The 17,478-nt window shown below is 47.9% G+C and overlaps 1 protein-coding gene across 3 annotated transcripts in view; it reads right to left on the bottom strand.

Annotated features, from left to right (window-relative positions):
- Positions 1–17,478, bottom strand: part of LIMK2 (LIM domain kinase 2) — a 52,979-nt gene that overhangs the window by 11,338 nt on the left and 24,163 nt on the right. Inside the window, exons 1-7 of one of the 3 annotated variants that reach the window (XM_063083949.1) lie at positions 13,536–13,680; positions 5,637–5,772; positions 4,829–4,938; positions 4,001–4,189; positions 2,584–2,689; positions 2,042–2,238; positions 62–248 (exon numbers count right to left, since the gene is read on the bottom strand). In XM_063083949.1, the coding sequence (XP_062940019.1) occupies positions 62–248; positions 2,042–2,238; positions 2,584–2,689; positions 4,001–4,189; positions 4,829–4,938; positions 5,637–5,772; positions 13,536–13,588 (978 nt within the window). In that variant the 5' untranslated portion in view covers positions 13,589–13,680. Of the gene's footprint in view, positions 1–61; positions 249–2,041; positions 2,239–2,583; positions 2,690–4,000; positions 4,190–4,828; positions 4,939–5,636; positions 5,773–13,535; positions 13,681–17,478 lie in introns of those variants that run through there. The other 2 variants (XM_063083940.1, XM_063083957.1) reach the window with 2 other exon arrangements.

Here is a 17,478-nt window from a genome sequence, read left to right as displayed (position 1 = left end):
ACTCCCTGAAAGGTAAGGGGGAGGGGGGCAGAAGAGTAAAGCAGCTGCTGCCTGTGCTCACCTTGATGGCCTGCCCAAAGAAGCCCTTCCCGAGGACCTCCCCATGGATCAGGTCACATGGCCGGAAGATCTGCTGTGAGTAGCTGCTGGAACAGCGGAGGGATTCCGACCGGCTAATGTCACGGCTGAGCAGTAGAGGCTCCTTTGGGGAGCTGGGGCCAGGGGACTTGGAGATACTGTTACTGCGCCTGAGGATGAGGAAAGATGGGAGTAGGAATAGGTAGTCCTCAGGGACTGGTCAGGAAACCCTGGAGGTAGGAACTTCAGGGCACTGTCCATTCCAAAGTCTGTAGTTTGCATGCTATTACTGGAGGATGGGGGCTCTTACATCAGACAGATGTGCCATGTCTGGGCTGCAGACATCAGTAGTTTATTTGAAGATAGTAAAAACACATTAAAAATAAGAATTTTGAGTACTTCCCACCTGGAACAATTGACAAGATTCTACTAGCTAATAACTTAGTATATGATAGCACTGTAGAAGGTAATCTACCACCTCCCCTATCTGCGTGATTCAGGGTACTAACTGGGTTAGAGTGATAATATACTACCATTCAAAAAATGTAGTGGTAATGAGCAAGTGGGATTTTGGATGATATTGTGCACATCTTCGTACCTGTCCATATTTCCTGAATTTTAAGATAATAAGCATATGTGATTTTTATAGCAATAAAGTCGTTATGTTCACATTTTCAAAAGCAGCCAGTAATGGTTGAGGATTGTTACTTTTAAAGAAGGGACAAGAAGATTGAAGTCCACACACTGCAGGTGAACTGCAACCTTTCAAGCTTCTCTCTGTGGTACGCTACTGTTTTACTTGAACTACCCAGAGGGGACTGAAGCTGAACGGCCCTTGGCTTGTCCTGCCCCACCAGCTTGCTTGCCCTTGCTCCTTTGCTCTGCCTCCTGCTGGCCATACCCACCACAGCACGAGGTTAAGTGTCCCCTCTTCTGCATGATGGCTCTACAGCTATCTGAGCAGCTCTCTGGCTGCCCCCACATCTTCCCTTTTCTAGGCCATTCATTTCTAGCCCTTCCCTGTCCTCTGGTGCCCTGCATCCACTGAGTCAACCATGCTGACCAAGGCCAAGAGGCAGCCAGGGGTGATGGGAGGGCCCTGATTGATTCAGTCTGTTTGGTCTGGAGGGTGGATACAGAACCTGATTCCTAGTGATCTAACAATATGTCATTTACCGAGTACTGACCCTATGCCAGCACTGCACAACATTATGTCCTTTTCCACACTTAATTCTTACACAATTGGTGAGAAAGCCACCTTTACTTTGCAACTCTACTTCACAGATAGAGAAACAGAGGCTCAGAGAGATGAAGTGATTTGTAAAGGATGGGAGCTCAGCTTGAAGCCCTGGTATGAGTATTTCTGCCTGAGAGCCAGTGCTCTTGGCTCCTATTCTGTAAGTCTCCCTACCTTGGGCTTGCACCCAAGGTGACTGCTCCCCCCACATGGACCTGGTGGACAGTGATGTTTGGGGTTGTTGGTCCCTCAAGTCTAAGATAACTTGTGTTGATCTCTTGCTTTATCATTTTCAAAGCCCTTACATACAAGGAAGTCTTCAAAAAGTTCATGGAAAGATTCATATTATCTTTTAATTCTATTTTTCCATGAACTTTTTGAAGTACCCTCGTATACTTACTCAATCCTGTCTGTGCCCCTATTCCAGGCTCTGAGCCCTACACCACACTGCTCTTCAGGGTCCAGCACTGCTGCCTCCCAGCCAGTTCAAGAGCTCAGTGGACAGAGCCTGACCTTTTGGTTTCTAAGGAAACCTGGCAGACAGTGAGGTCTGCACAGGCCTTAGCTATGAACTATGATCCCCACAAGGGCAGCTGGGTCAGCACAATCCTCACGCCTATCCCTGGCCAGCTGGTTCCCTTCCTAACTCTGCTGGCTTCCAAAAACCAGCTTAGCCTCATCTCAGGGATGGACATGGGACAGAGGAGAGCTGGTAGGAAGTAGCACCTCAGGGAGCGTCTCCTCAGTGTCCCCTCCAGATTTTCCTTGGTGTCCAGAGTGCTGAGGGTGTGGGAGTGTCCAGCATTCTGTATGTGGGGAGAGAGCCGGGCATCCAGTCGCAGCTGGTCCAGGCGCTGGGAGACGGGGTCATGTTCAATTAACAGCTGAAGTGTCTGGCTCGTCTGGCTAATTGCATCCTCCACCTGCGGCCAAGAGCAGTATGAGGCTCCCACAGGCTGCCCCATCCCAAGCCACCCACTACCAACCCAGATGATCTAAGCACAGTATGGCCAATGCTCAACTCGGCTAATGGTGGCCTGTAGCTGCCAGTGGCCTCACAGTGCCCTCTGCTTGGCATCCCATCAACTCCCCCATCTGTCAGGCCATCCCTGCTATCCTAACACAGGAGGTTCACCAGTGGTCACAGGCTCAGTACCAAGAAAAAGAGATGGACTTGGGTGTGAGAAAAAGTAAAGGCTGTAGCCTGATCTCTCAAAGGGTCTGTTCCATGTCCCACCCCTGCAAGACAGACTGGATAAACAGTCTACCTCCTCCACTCGAAGTGTGCGGACAGGGGTCCCATTAATCTCCAGGATGCGATCCCCGGGGTGGATGGCATTGCGGTTGTTGGGACTGATGTGCATCCGGTGGACCCTGGGCCAGACAAGAGTTGAGAAAAGGTGAAGGCATCCTAAAAACTTGCATTACTAATTCTGCTTGTGCAGGGAAGATACCCCAGGCCCCTGACCCCCACTGGCATACAAGGCTTAGGCCACCCACACAGAAAGGCAACACTCTTCCCAGGATGCCCCATCTCAGTACAGGGCATTACCACTCACCCAGTGGCCTGAGCCAGAAACTTGGACGTCATCCCCTTCTGGGGTTCCCTCATTCCACTTTCCGTGGCCCAACCCCTGCCCATCTCTGAGAATCCTGCCTTCTCTCCATCACCATAGTTGGCAACATCTCTCACCTGGGTCACTAAAACAGTCTCCTAGCTGGTCTCTACATCTCTAGGCTTTCCCCTCTCCCATTCAATCTCCATACCAGTGATCCTTCTAAAACACTACCTAGTCATGTCACCTTGCTGCTTAAACCCCTCAGTGGACCTGTTAGATCTTCATAATCCAGGCCCTCCATGCTTAACAGCCCCTTCTCTGGCTGCTCCCAGCCACCCAACCTATATCAGACACAACCAGACTCCACCTGCAAAGACATGCTTCTCCCTTTGCCCTGAACACAATTCCCTCTCCACCTTATCTAATGAGGCTGTAGAGTAGACCACCTCCTCCTGACTTCCCCAAACCTAGTACCTCTCACCTATACTGCAAGCACTGGCCTAGTGTCCAGATATAGTAGGTACACAATCACTATTTACAGGGTAAGTGGCCACAGGTGCCTCATTACTGATATTAGATGGACACAGACTCTTTTCCCATCTCGTCTCTGGCCTGGACTTAGGATGGGATCTTAACCTCTTGTGACATGGACCCCATTTTCTCTTCCTTCCTCCATTTATTCATGCAACCAATAAAACAATAATCAATGAACACCTACTATATGTCAGGCACTGTTCCAGGCTCTGGACATGCAGTACTGAACAAAACAAAGCGAGTTCCTCTTTAATTTACATATGAGTGGGGAGGACAGATGATAAACTAATATATATAATCAAGCCAGATAATTTCAAAGACCAAACATGATTTGAAACCTGACACCTGAAAGGTGAGAGATTCTAGCCTCAAGTGTCCTTAAGCAGCCTGGGCAGAGAGAACAGTAAGTACCAAGGCCCAGGTGCAGTTACAGCACCGTGAGCTCTAGGAGGAAGACATGAGATGAGAAAAGAGGAAGATGTGAGATGAGGAGGAAGGAATTCTGCATAGGACTTTGGAGTTCTGAGCCCTTTGAGGCCCATCCATGGACTCTGCCTAAGAACCCCCACTACAGGGTTCTCAAAATACTCACTCTTTTACTTGCACAGTGGTGGCATAGTTGGAGCAGGCACTCTCCACAGACACAGAGAAGCCCCGCCTGCCCTCAGTGGTGGCTGGCATGGAGATGAGTGTGACGGAGTAGGGCAGTTGGTCCTGAACGGACTCCGTGGAGAGCCTCTCAAACATGGGTGCCAGTACCACCTCATTGTGACACTTCCCACTGGAGAGGGAACAAAGGGAGCTAAGATCCTGGAGGCTCCCCAGCAATCACTGCACCATGTGGGTTGAAGCAACAGTACTCATATTCATAGTCCCATTACACCTAGCTGCTCAGAATGAGGAGCTTGGGTTCTTGGGGTGGGCTGGGACTGGGGGTGTGGGGTGGGGGTGATATGGATCTGCAGCAAGTGGTATACTGGGAAGAACACTGGCCAGGGACCTAGGTTCTCTTTGCTCTGCCTTTGACTCACAGTGAGCACCTTGCCCCAGCCTCCTTCCTCTCCCGGGGCCTCAGGCTAGCTTCTTTTGTCAACCAAGGCAACCAACTGGGCTGGGTGAGCTGGGAGAGCTCTAAAGGACCTTTGTCTTTAATATTCTGGGATCTGCTCAGAGAGCACCTTCCCAGCCATCTCTCCCTCTGGGAGGATCACAGGGCAGAGTGAGGTTATTCTCACATAGGTAAGGATAGAGGGCAGAGAAATGTTAATCATCCTGTTCATGGGTTACAGAGCTGGTTAAGAGCACTGGGTGACAGGAATCCAGTACTCTGACCACCCTGATATTCTGCCCAACTCATGCTGCCATCTGTCCCTCTCTACTGGTCACTCTTATGGGGGAGGACACAGGGCCACCATCTTACCAGTAGAGGGTAGCGTGCTGCACCAGGGCATATGCATCCCCATCCTCAATGATCACTTTGCAGCTCATACAGGCAAAGCACTCTGGGTGGTACTTGAACTCCCCGGCCACCTGTGAGCAGGTAGGGAGAAGGGTGTAAAGTAGGAGGAAGTGAGTTATCACTGTTGCTAGAGTGGAGATAGGGGTGGGCAAGTGACCTACAATCAAGGATCTACAGACCCCAGTCAAAATCCACTCTTTCATTCCCTGCCTTAGAGCTTCCACAGGAAGTGTTGGGTTGGTGCCTCCCATCATTTCTGATATTGCAAAAAACTGTTTTGGTCTCAGTCATGAGAACAAGTCCCCAGAAGTAATTATCCCCCCTAGAAAGGCTCACAGTTCCTCCAAACATGAGGTTGGCAAGTCTGTGACTGTACTTAAAACCCTTTGTCTAGAGCAGGTACATGAAGCAGAACCTCTCTCTGCCAGCCCATTCCAGAGTCTACCTTTCTGATTCCCTGAACACAACCTAGGAGTATCCTCCTCTCAACCTGTAACACTCTCCTTTAAGGTCCTTATCCCACTGCATTGTGTCTTCTCTTTGACTGCCTACCCACCCACTCCCAACAATGGACTGTCAGGTCTTTGATGGAAGGATCTTACCTGTCACTTAATAGGTGCTTAACAGACACCTGTTGGTTGAATGAATGAAAAAATAAAGGAGAGACCCTTGCTGATGGAAAGACCAAAAATGAATAGCCATGGGGAACCAGAAGTGCTGTCAACAAACTCTGATGTCCAAAGGGGCAGAGATGAAGGTACTCACTCACCATGACAGGCCCTGTCATTAGCAGGGAGCACCCATGGCAAAACTCCCCAAACTTCCCCCAGTAGTCCTTGTGGCAGTAGAGCTTCCCATCCTTCTCATAGTACCAGTTGGTCAGGGAATCTTGGCATTCCGAACACCTGAAAGGCAAGACAAGAACAGAAACTCTCCTGGACCCCTGGAACCGGGCCACACAGGCTGTCCCTGGCTCACAGCTCTAACAACAAAACGGACAGTCTCTCTCTTTGATACGAAGCCAGGATGGCAGAAAGTTACAACTTAGTACTGTCTCCCCAAGGGAAGCAAGTTCAGAGTGATCAAGGCCCCAGAAACCAGCTCTGTGTTGCCTGCCTCAGTGGGCAGACTAATGTTTCTTAATCTCTTTGGGTCTTGGAGCCTTCTGAGAATCTGAAAGCCAAGAAGCCTCCCCCAGAAAAACGCACATATTCTGGTCTAAACAGATATTTCAATGAACTAAAGAAGCTCAATCACCTCCACTCTTCAAAACCCATGTAACAGCACTACTAATATAGCACTCTTACCAAAAATTGTTAGGCATAAAGAAATTAATTAGGCAAATCCAGAATGTGGATCATTCTATAAGATAACTGGTTTTGACTCTTCCAAAAAGTTAATGTCGGGGGGAAAAAAGGTACAGAGATTTTAAAAAGCCTAAAGAAATAGCAACCAAATGTGATGCCTCAACCTTGGATTCAATTTTGGACTGAAAAAGGAAACAGCCATGTGTTACATTTTGGGGAACAACTGAGGAAATTCAAACTTGAACTATACATTAGGTTATACTGTGAAATTACTGCCAATTTTCTTAGATGTGATAATGATACTTTGGTTATATAAGAGAATGCTTAGGGGAAACATACAAGAGTACTTCAAAAAATTCAAGATGCCTCCAACTTACTTTTAAATAGTTCAGAAAAAATAAATAAAGTGTATAGACAGACAGAGGAAGATAGAAAGGGCATAAAGTTATGTGGGTATGTGGGTGTTCTTTGAACCACTTTTTCAAATTTTCTATACATTTGAAAAATTTCAAAATAAAATATTAGGGGAGAAACCCAAACCTCCATTAGCACCGTGCAAAATGCAAATGTTAGATCAACAGCTCCCTTCTCCCCTTACTTGGCTGTGAAACACCACCTCCCAGTCAGTTCAGGTGTGTTCTCAGGCCCTGTCTTCACAGACAGCCTCCCTTCTGAGCCTCCCACCACACAGAGCTGAGAGCTCCTTGGCCTGCTAAGTCCATGGACCTCTTTCCTTCTGGTTAACAAACTCCCTACTCCTGTTGTCATTGGCCACATCCTTGCTTCAAGGCCCTCTTGGTTTGAATCCTGACCCTGCCATTGTTAGTTATGTCTTCTTTCTTAGGCAAAATACTTCATCTCTCTGACCCAGTTTCCTCACCTATAAAATGAACTACTGTGAAAATTAAATGAAATAATATGTATCAAAAGTATTGATAGCTTACATAAAAGGCCAAGTACAGTACGAACTCAATAAACGTTAACTGCTTTTAAAGACAATAATGATAATGTAATGCCAGCTCACATTACTGGCCACTTACTGCCACTTCTTGGATAGCTTTGGACAACTTCTCTTAGTAGCTTTTCTTCATTGACAAAATATAACTAATAGCATCCTCCTACAAAGAGCCATTGTGGGGACTAAATAAGTTCATATATGAGAAAGGCTTTCACAAGGCAAGCGCATTATTATAATAATTTGCTAGGCACTGCAGATGTAAAAGATAGATACACAAGGCACCCTACCTTACCTTCCATATACCTTGCCTGCTTATAAAGAGTTTGGGAAGAGAAAGTCTAAATAAAATTTAATGATGCAAGGTGAGAGGCCATAATGAGCACTACCTACTTCTGAGCACTGCAGGAGATAGGGTAGGAAAGGGAAATAGGAATGAGTTGAAGCAGCTGTGGGAAGCAGCTGAGCTAGGGAGGTATAGAGAAGTAGGACCCTGAGAATATATCTTTTTGGAGTGCCCAACTCTCCCTTGGTGCTCAAAAAACACTGATGGCTATTCCCACCCTGTAGCTTTTCCTACTTTTCCTTTGGATGCTGAACTTCAGAGTCTTGAGAGCTGGGTATGGCATGAAGACTACGGATATGAAGTGCCTAAAACTGCATAGTGAGAGTGGAGGGGAAGACCCTGTTCTGGGCACCTGGCTCAAACTCCTCTCGATGTAAGATGCACATTTGATAAGCTCTGAATTGGGAGGAGAGAGACCTGGGTTCAAATTCTTGGGTGCTACATGCCCTTGGATTAGCCCTTTTCTCTCTTTGGGTTCAGTTTTCCCACCTGTGAAATGAGGGGATAGACTATACCCCAGATCTTCTCAAATGTGCATATCTACATTTTCCCCCAGATGATCCAACGTTCAAATCTTAGCACCACCATTTACCACCTAAATGATCCTGGACCAGCTTATTTGCTTCTCATTTGTGAAATGGCAATGTCATCACCTACTTTCAAGTGAGGATTAAATATGGTTCTGAATGACTGTGAGGTGCCTATCAGAGGGCAAGAACTAGAAGCGGGGACTTCCTTTATGCCTCCCACCTTCTGACTTAAAAGCTCCCAAGCAAACATCTTTCTCTTTCACTAGACTGTGAGCTCCAAGGACAGAAACAGCATCCCATCTACTCTTGGTAGAATCAGTACCTAGCAAAGGGCCCAGTAGAGTAGGCCTTTAGCAAATGTCTCCAAGATGGAAATAGTGAGAGTGGCAAGAACCAGCAGCGCAGGTGGGAGCACAAGGGTTCCGTGGATCATGGTCACCAGGTCTCGTGTTTCTCCTGTCTGCAGTGGAGAAAAGCTGTGCTGACATATTTGCACCCAACTGCAGGCTTGGGCTCTGTTACGCCCTCGCAATGGTATGTGTGCCGCAGGGCACAGGAGCACCAGAACACACCCTCCTTTCCATTGCCAATATCCTGCTTTTGTTTGCTGGAAGTAGCCCTGGCCAGGCTCAGGAGAGGGAGCAGGGAGAGAAACGAGTGCAGGCATGTGAGAGACAGCCACACCAGCCTACTGGAAGAACACCTGGGTGGAGAGTGACACAAATGCACACATCTTTGTCAAGGAATGCCTTTGAATGGCATGGCCACTTACACAGCCAAAATCATCATCACAAGTGTCTCTGAAGAACAGGAAAGCGAACAGCTGATCGGAGGGCTTGCTATGGTCCCTAAACTCTGTTTTGCCACAGAGCACAACTGTATTCTTAGGTCACTGGAGAAGTTGCCATGGTAGACTTTAGAGTTCTAGCTTAGTTATGAACAACAGCTACTGTTATCTGAATGCCAATCATATTCCAGACACTTTATGAGGTACCTTACTAATGTTATCTCTAAGCATGACCACAACCCTGCAAAGTAGTAAGATTATCCCTATTTACAGACTAGAAGACAGAAAGGCAGAGTCAAAGTCAAGTCATTCTGCAAAGTTGCCCCATATATAATTGGTGAAGCTGGAATCCGAACCTATGGGTACTTGGCTACGAAGCCATCTCCATTGTATTACATCATCTGAGTGACACAGCACATCTCATCAGCTGGGTCTCAGGATTCTCTCTGTGAAAATTAGGAGGCTGGAGCCCCAACAGCTTAAGTTCCTTTGAGTGTTAACACTTTGTGTTGTTTCTCCTTTAGCCCAATTACCAAAAGTTAAATAGCACAATGAATTCGCCTCCTTCATTTATTCCACAGCATTCTGTTCCCCAGCAGTCTCTATCCTTTTAAGAAGAATCCAAAACAGACTCTGGAAATGTGAGGTGCTACTCAAAGATGTCCCACCTCAGATTCCCAAAAACCAAGGCATTTTTCCAGCTTTCAATTTTTGTAAGTTTTAAGTGAAAGTCAAAATCTGCCCTGGCTACAGGCTCATGGGCACAAACCTGGAAGGTGGTGGAGCTGAAGTCTGAACCCAGGGCTGAGGCACTGGTCATCACACTCTCCTGAGGAGCCATAGTGAACAGAGCTAAAATCAAGTCACAAGATATCACTTAAAAGCCCACACACACTGAGGCTGCACCTAAGGCCAACCTCCAAAATTCGTCTTCAAAAACATTAGAGTGCCTAGACAGATGCAAAAATAAACGGAACCCTGGTGGTCAGTGGGTCTGCTCAGATCTAAACTGAGGCCTTTTGAGTCAGCAGGGAACACAAAGGTTTTTTCTTTTTTTAAAAAAAGATAATCAGTTGAGATTTTCACAAATCACTCTCTCAAGACCTTGGGTCCATATTCCTTCTCTGCCATTTACTATCTGTGTCACATAAGGTGTCATATAAGGCCAGTTACTTCATAACTCTGAGCCTCAGTTTCCTTGTTCGTACACCAGTGATGAAAAAATCTCACCAGGTTATGGGAATTAAATTATGTACAAATGCCTTACATGATGCCTGACTCACAGCAGTGCCCAATAAGTGTTCACCTCCTTCCCTTCCCAATATGAGAATACCAAGGGCAAATGTAGACAGACCCTTTTCCCTCCCATGCCCAGGCAATATGGACCTGCTTCTTGGCCCAGAACCAAAGGGATTTCTATAAGTAGAGATGGAAGGGAGAATGCGAAGCTCCCTTGGCCATAGCCTGTGAGCACCACGATGGGGATGCCAACTTTCCCTCAGGGCCCAGAAAGAAGGGTGGATGACAGGGACCTGGAGACACTGGTCCATCAGAGCCCAGTCTTTTACCACCAAAAAATCCCTTTATTACTTGTCCTTCCTGCAGACCCAGCAGATTAAAACAGTATGGCAAATACGGGCCGGCCCGTGGCTCACTCGGGAGAGTGTAGTGCTGATAACACCAAGGCCCCGGGTTCGGATCCCATATAGGGATGGCTGGTTAGCTCACTGGGTGAGCGTGGTGCTGACAACACCAAGTCAAGGGTTAAGATCCTCTTACCAGTCCTCTTAAAACAAACAAACAAACAAACAAAAAAAAACAGTATGGCAATTAAGCTGTAATTATTATGGAACATGTAATCCTGTTTTTAAAATTAACCAAACACATAATGAGCCTCTGATCAGCAAGAAATAAGTGTTACCACAGTGTGTTGATTCACTTCCAACCAAAAGCCAGGAAGCCTGCAGTTTCCAGTAATTTGTACACTGGTACTGCAGTTAAAGATAGGGCTTCCATTATTTGGGGGAAAAAAAAAATGAAAAAGAGCTTGTGTGTCTTTGAGGAGCCACATAAGTTACAGAATTTGGAACCATTCACCTGATCCAAGTTCCTCATTTTTCAAATGAGAAAAAAAGCCCTAGAGGACCTAAGTCAGCTGCCAAAGGTTACTGCTAAGCTGGGCACTGTTAAGAGTAATTTTTCTCTTTAAACGTGGGTTGCTTTAGAATACAAAAATGCGCTTGTTTTCTTCGAGATAATGTGTAAACAAAACTCATTAAATCAATGTTGGGCATTAAGAGAAATTCCATAAAAAGAAAAATCCTTTAAAGATGTTAGATGAAAGTTACTCCCTAATTTACCTCTTTTGTAAATTCTAATTTTAGGTGTTTTCTTACTTGGGAGAGCACCTATAATTGCATCTCACCCTTCACACTAGTGCTGTGGGCAGGGAAGACAGTTCATTCTCTGCTGAGAGCGGCCTGTCAAGCAGGGATGTGTAGGGCACAGAAATTACATTCTTCATTCCCTGCTCCCTCTTCCCTCCCTCACATGGTCACGCCTGATCATGTCCCCGTGGAATCTGGTTGCGTCACTTTCCTTGCAACCACAGCCCCAGAACTCCTGTGGATTTTGTATTCCCCTAGAGGCCTGGGGTCAAGGACTTAATTTGTTCCACAGAATCTGACAAGAGTTCTGTTTAGGATCCTAGGTAGTCCAGGCCCTATGTTCTGCCAAGGAGGAAACTGAGGCCCAGGGAGGGGTCAGAGAAGAGCCCTTGAAGATGCCCTACAATAAAGGAAGGGACTAATGGCGGAAGCAGCTTTCTGACCAGGCAGTAACTATGATGGGTGGTGATGGATTAGACTGATACTTGGGACAACAGAAGGTCTGGGTGGTCCCTTCCCTGCAGCATAGGGGCCCAGAGCCCTGTGTGCTGGCTATCTCTTCAGAAGTGGCTTCAGAAATGTGACCTCTCATTTGGTAGAGGGGAGAGAGTCTACAGTAAATTAATCAGTCAGTACATCCCTGACTCCAGCTGGGCAAAGAGCTTGGCGTGTGTGGGTGAGGTTGTCAGGTTCCCCAGATGGGCTGGGGCAGAACAAGACAAAAGCCAGCTGGACCTGGGGAGCACTGGTGGCCTGGCCCTCAAAGTTCCAGGTTGAGAATTCATTATTTGCTCTAGCTCCATCTCCTGAGAAGTTGTGTCCACAGGTCTCCTGGCCCCTAAAGGAACAACTCTTCCCCCAAGCTGCCTTTCCAGGATTAAGAGTAAGAGCAGTTAATGAAGACCTGAACTAGTGGCTATTTCAACACTTGGCATCCTGATTTCACATGGTAAAACCTTCCTCCTAAACTCAAGATCAATTCCTGCTGGCTCTTCAGAAAAGAATCTTGGCCATACCTTTAACATGTCAGGCAAACTATTCCTTTTTCTACTCTCTGCTGAGACAGGAAAGCAAACCTGAGAATGCCCCTGGGAAAAGTACAGCCCCTTGAAGGATGAAAGCTGGCCAGGGAGATCCTGCATATTAACTTTGTTGAAACTGGCTGCCTATCTGTAAAATGGGGATATATAATCTCTTTAGGCTGTTGAGAAACTAGAGGTTAACGTGTCTAGCAGGATGCCTGCTAGAGTCAGCAGTGAGGACCAGTTTCCTTCCCCCTCTCCCCAATCCAAATGCTTCCCACCACTCTACCAGGGTCCAGTAATTCAGTGAAACCACATGGTATTCTGCTTTTCTGCTCAGGGCCCTGCCACCTGACTAGTATCCCAGCAGCGAGATGTGGGTAAGGAGCTGGGTTGGGGAAGCTGGAAGGGAGAAGTCGACCAGTACCACTGGTGAGGGGGAGGCAGCCCTTGGAACACCAGGCTGCTTCCAAAGAAGGAAAACAAGCTCCACCCCAGCCAGGAATGGCTCCATTCAGAAGGGACCCAGAGGGCCAGAAACCCCCTAGGGAGTTTCTATTGGAGGTGGGGTGGGGCAGTGAGCAAAGAAAGGCAGGTCAGAGGTAGAAAGTTTCCACACCTCCCTCTGAGAAGCCCCACAAAGAGGGCCCCAGAGGTACGCAGACCTGTGAACCAAGGGGGAGTGGGGGCAGGCCCAGCAGCTCAGAAACACTCTAAAGCCAATTGCTCCAGTCTTGGAAGCATTTGCCCAGGCCTTTCCCCAGCAACTACACTCACCTGGGAGCTTAGAAGCCCTTCAAAGCCAGAGGCAAATGTGCCTGCCATTAAGAGAACAAACATTTATAGGGTGCCTACTGTGTACCAGGCTACCCACACCCAGGCTTTGCCAGGTTCCACAGTTTAACAAAACCTGCCTGTCCTGCTTGTTGGGACAAATTCCTGGGCAGGCGGCATGGCCTGCAGGTAAGACATGTGAGACCTGGAAGAACAGCACCCTATTTGTGCTCTTCCCCCTTAGCAATAACACCAAGAGCAGGCCAGTTCAGAGGCATCTTTTGGAGGCTCTTTCAGGTGTGTCTGAGAAGGAAGGGAAGCCAGAGCTCCCTAGGAGCTACCTTCTGGGCATATCCCTCACTTCACCATTTCCAGGACACAGTGGGGAAGCCATCATCAGGCCACTTCTGCTTGGGTATAACCTCTCCTGGCTCCTGCCTGGCAGAACGGATGGTTAAAGGACAAATGACATCTGAGAAGCAGATTCAGGGAGGCCTCTACCCTCCCCTCAGGACCATAGGCCAGGAGAGATGGGGAAGGGGTCTTGGAGACCAACTCACCGAAAGGGGTCTTTGGAGGTGAAGTAAGCTGGGATGGACAAGTAACTCCCCATCTTCTTCCCACACCAGATAAACAGTCTCAGCTACAAACCCGTCTGGGAGTGCCTCAGGCTGGCTGCAGACGGCCACCATGACAGGCCCAGGATTCCTGGCACCTCTGGCTGCCCAGCGCTCACCTCTCCCTTTGGAGCAGCAGGAGGAGAGTGAGGACTCCAGGCCACTTGCCCTCCGGCAGATTCCTGCAGGAGCTCATGGCTAGGATGGCTCCTCCTTAGTTCTCGGAAGGTCGGGTGGCCCCTAGGGACTCCGGGAGAACCACCTCTCTGTGGAGGCTAAACACACACAGGCATTCTTGGGCAGGGGCTGGTGACTAGCTAAGAAAGAAGTGCTGCTGTCAAGTTAGCCTTCTTCTGTAGTCCCACCCCCGAATGACGGAGGGAGGGAGGAAGAGGAGGGGCTCCTCGCGGAACCGAGGTGTGTGGTTGGAGCAGCTGTTAGGAAACAGACCTTTCAGGCAAGGGGTGGAGCCAGGCTGGAGCGAGGCTGCAGGCAGGCACCACAGACAATAACTGGGACTAGCTGAGCGTCCATCCCCAAGTGCAGGGCAGGGCAGGGCAGGAGAGAGGCCAGCGCTTCTGACTTCAAATGTCCCCAACCTGAGGAGCTGCCTAAAGAGCAGTAACTCTACTTGGAGGTGAAGAAAAGCACAGTATGCCAGCTCCAAGCAGAGCCAGCCCCCAGAAAGGGGTACCTCTGGCAGGAGAGGCAAGTCCAGAGAGCCATCCTCAGCTCTGGGCTGGCATCTGCTCTGTGCTGGCACTAGGGCCCCCATTCATTTCCTCCCTCTGCCTGGCCTGGGGACAGCCCCAAGAGCTGGCCAATGGGGGCTGACACTTCCACTCCAGGGCAGGACTGTACTACAGATGAGGAAACAAGGCCCAGTGTATTAACCAACACCTCATACGTGGCAAACTGCATGCACTCTCTTATTTCTCTGTGATAGGAATTATCCCTACTTTTTAAACAAAGTAAGTCAGGTACAAATACTAGGTAACTCACTTAAGGCCAAAAAAGGTAGTTAGTGGCAGGACTGGGATTTAAATGTAGGCCCATGTGATTCTAGAGTTGAAGCTCTCGGCTACCAGGCTTCATTATGCCTCTTCAAGGAGAAACATCTCTTTCAAAGCCCTTCTGCAAGTAGCCTGGAACCCAAGTCACTTGTTCCCTCTCATTCACTGACTGATTCATTCATTCCCAGACCATCAACCATTCACCTCAGTGGGCAGTGGTGCTTCTTCAACTGTGTCCGAGGGAAACCATGCATCTCAAAATGAAAAATGGGTCACGATGGAGGAGAAGGCCTGGGGTTCCTAGGAGAATGATGGGCCTAGATATCTGGAATGGGAGCCCACCTAAAGAGCCTCAGCTGTGAAGATGACCATACCAGAGCCTACAATCAAGAGAGCCCCTTAATCCCTCTGTCTCCAGGACTGTGAGGGAAACAGCAAGCCTGTTGGAAAAGAATGGAGGATACCCAAACCTCACTGTTGGACTTAGGGCAGTGACACTAGCTTTCTCCCACCAGGCACACACCCCTCTTCACTATAAAGAGCTAGAAATCACCCTGCAGCTCCTGTCTTTCATTGTGAACCACAGTGGGAAAGTCTGTGACAGAAGTGGTGGTGGTGGGATTACAAGGGAGCCCTTTCCCATCCCTCCAACTGGGCTCAGGGACAACAATGAATGCGATGAGAGATATTGGGTTTGCATCCTGTTAAGCTATCATTTACTGAGCACTTAATATAATCCAGACCCTGTGTTATGTGCTGTGTACATCTATTATCTACCATATTTAGATTGCCAGTGTATGAGGTAGATGTCATCATCCCCATTTAACAGATGAAGAAACTGAGGTTCTGAGGGGTTATGTCACTAGCCTGAGGACAAACAGCTGGTCAGTGGTGAGGCTGGGTTTCAAACCCAGTAAGTATGACTCCAGAGCAGGAATCAGAACACTTTTTCTGTAAAGTGCCAGAAAGCAAATATTTTAGGTTCTGCAGGCCATATATACGCTGTCACAGTTACTTAACAGTCCCATTATAGCACAAAAGCAGCCATATAAAAAACGTAAAAAATGGATATGGCTATGTTCCAATAGAACTTTATTTACAGACACTGAAATTTGAATTTCATATCATTTTCATGTGTCATGAAATATTCTTTTGCTCCCCCATCCAAACCATTTAAAAATGTAAAAATCACAGTCCTTACAAAAATAGGCAGTGAATCATAGTTTGCTGATCCCTGTTCTAGAGTCACAGAGCTCAACTACTCTGTTCATTGCCTCTAATAGTGAAGAACATCTTTTGACATTTGTGCAACTCAGCCATATGTATCTACCACCACACAGACATCCCACTCCAGCCCAGAGGCAGCCACAGGGGAGTAAGCACTGGATGGGCATTCACATAGCACCAAGCACTGCTCACAGCACCATATGTATGAATTAACTGTAACCCACACTATTCAGTAGTGCTGTGTTTCCCTCTCTTTACAGAAGAAGGAACCAAGGTACAGAAAGGTTAAATCACTTGCCTGAGGTTGCCCAGCTGTATAAGTGAGAAGTGAAGCCAGGATTTGAACCCAGACGAGACAGTATAGATTGCACTCTACCATGCTATTCTGGAGCTCACCCTGGGCCCAGAGCCAGACTGTCTGGGTTTGAATGAGACAATGAACTGCACATAAGCCCTTGGCACTGAGTCTGGAATACATTAAGGGATGATAAATGTTAGCTGTTAATATCATTAAGACCATTGTCACAACTACTATGGGATAGCTATGTAGCCTTTAGCAAGTCACTGCCTCTGTCTGGGCCTTTGTTAGGTCTCTCAGTATCTTCCAGCTTCAACATTTTTCAGCCCTATGAGGTTGTAGAGGGCTCCCTGTTTTCGTTAGGTCTCAAGTTGAGTTTAAACCTCTTGACCCAGCCCTGAGGGGATCAGGATCCTGACTTGGGGGCGACATAAAAGCTACAGAGGAGGTACTGTAGGGTTGAAGTGGGGGAACAACACACAGGATACTGAAAAGGCTGGCCAGCTGGAGAGCTGGGAGCTCTCTCTCCCAGTCACAGAGCCAACTACTTTTCACCAAAAATCTATTATGTCTCCCTGTAATTCGATCAGGCAAGAAGGGGACTCCAAATTAACTCTGGAACTAGCAAATTATCTTCTAATTGCAGCCTCTAATTTCCATCTGATGAACACAGTGTGGATGGAAGAAAACGCAACCCACAAAGAGACCAGGGCCAGGGAGCCCATGAGCATAACTCCTCTTGACATTTCACACAGCTCTGCTGTTCCAGTGGTGGCGGGCACAGTGAGTCGGTGTCTAGGAATGCGAGCAGCAGGCTGCAGGCATTCTCATCTCCCCCCATTCCCCTTACAAAGGACTCAGTGGGTGGGTGGGGAACTCTCAATGTCACAAAAACTGCCTCCCTCTGGAAGAGGGGCAGCCATCTCTCCATGTCCTGAGCTGAAGTGGAAGGCCCTTGCAGGTAGAATCCATTTGACCCCCATAAATCCAGTTTTCAGGAGGAACCTTTGAAGGACTGATTACCAGATGTGATAAACCACTGGCTGCTCAGACTCCAGTGTGTGGTTCTTCAGGGCCAACTTCAAAGGGCCCAAACAACCCAGAATTGGGAGGTGAAAAGTCACAATGGAGGATATATTTCCTCCTCCTGCTCTTGGAAACTGGCCCTGGATGGAAAGCTACTCTTGTAGGTCTCAGAGCAGCTGGCAGAGGATACAGCAGTTACACCTGCCAGAGGCAACTACAGGGATCCTTGGACTGGCAGTTACGGTTGGGATAAAATGGCCGCAAAGGTGCTAATCTCCTACACATTTCACAAGTCGGAAACGTGGCAGAGAGCCGAGCAAAC

Source organism: Cynocephalus volans, chromosome 2, assembly GCF_027409185.1.
Source record: "Cynocephalus volans isolate mCynVol1 chromosome 2, mCynVol1.pri, whole genome shotgun sequence".
NCBI lineage: Eukaryota > Metazoa > Chordata > Mammalia > Dermoptera > Cynocephalidae > Cynocephalus > Cynocephalus volans.
The sequence above is the reverse complement of the archived record's forward strand: the minus strand, read 5'-3'. Positions and strand labels throughout refer to the sequence as shown.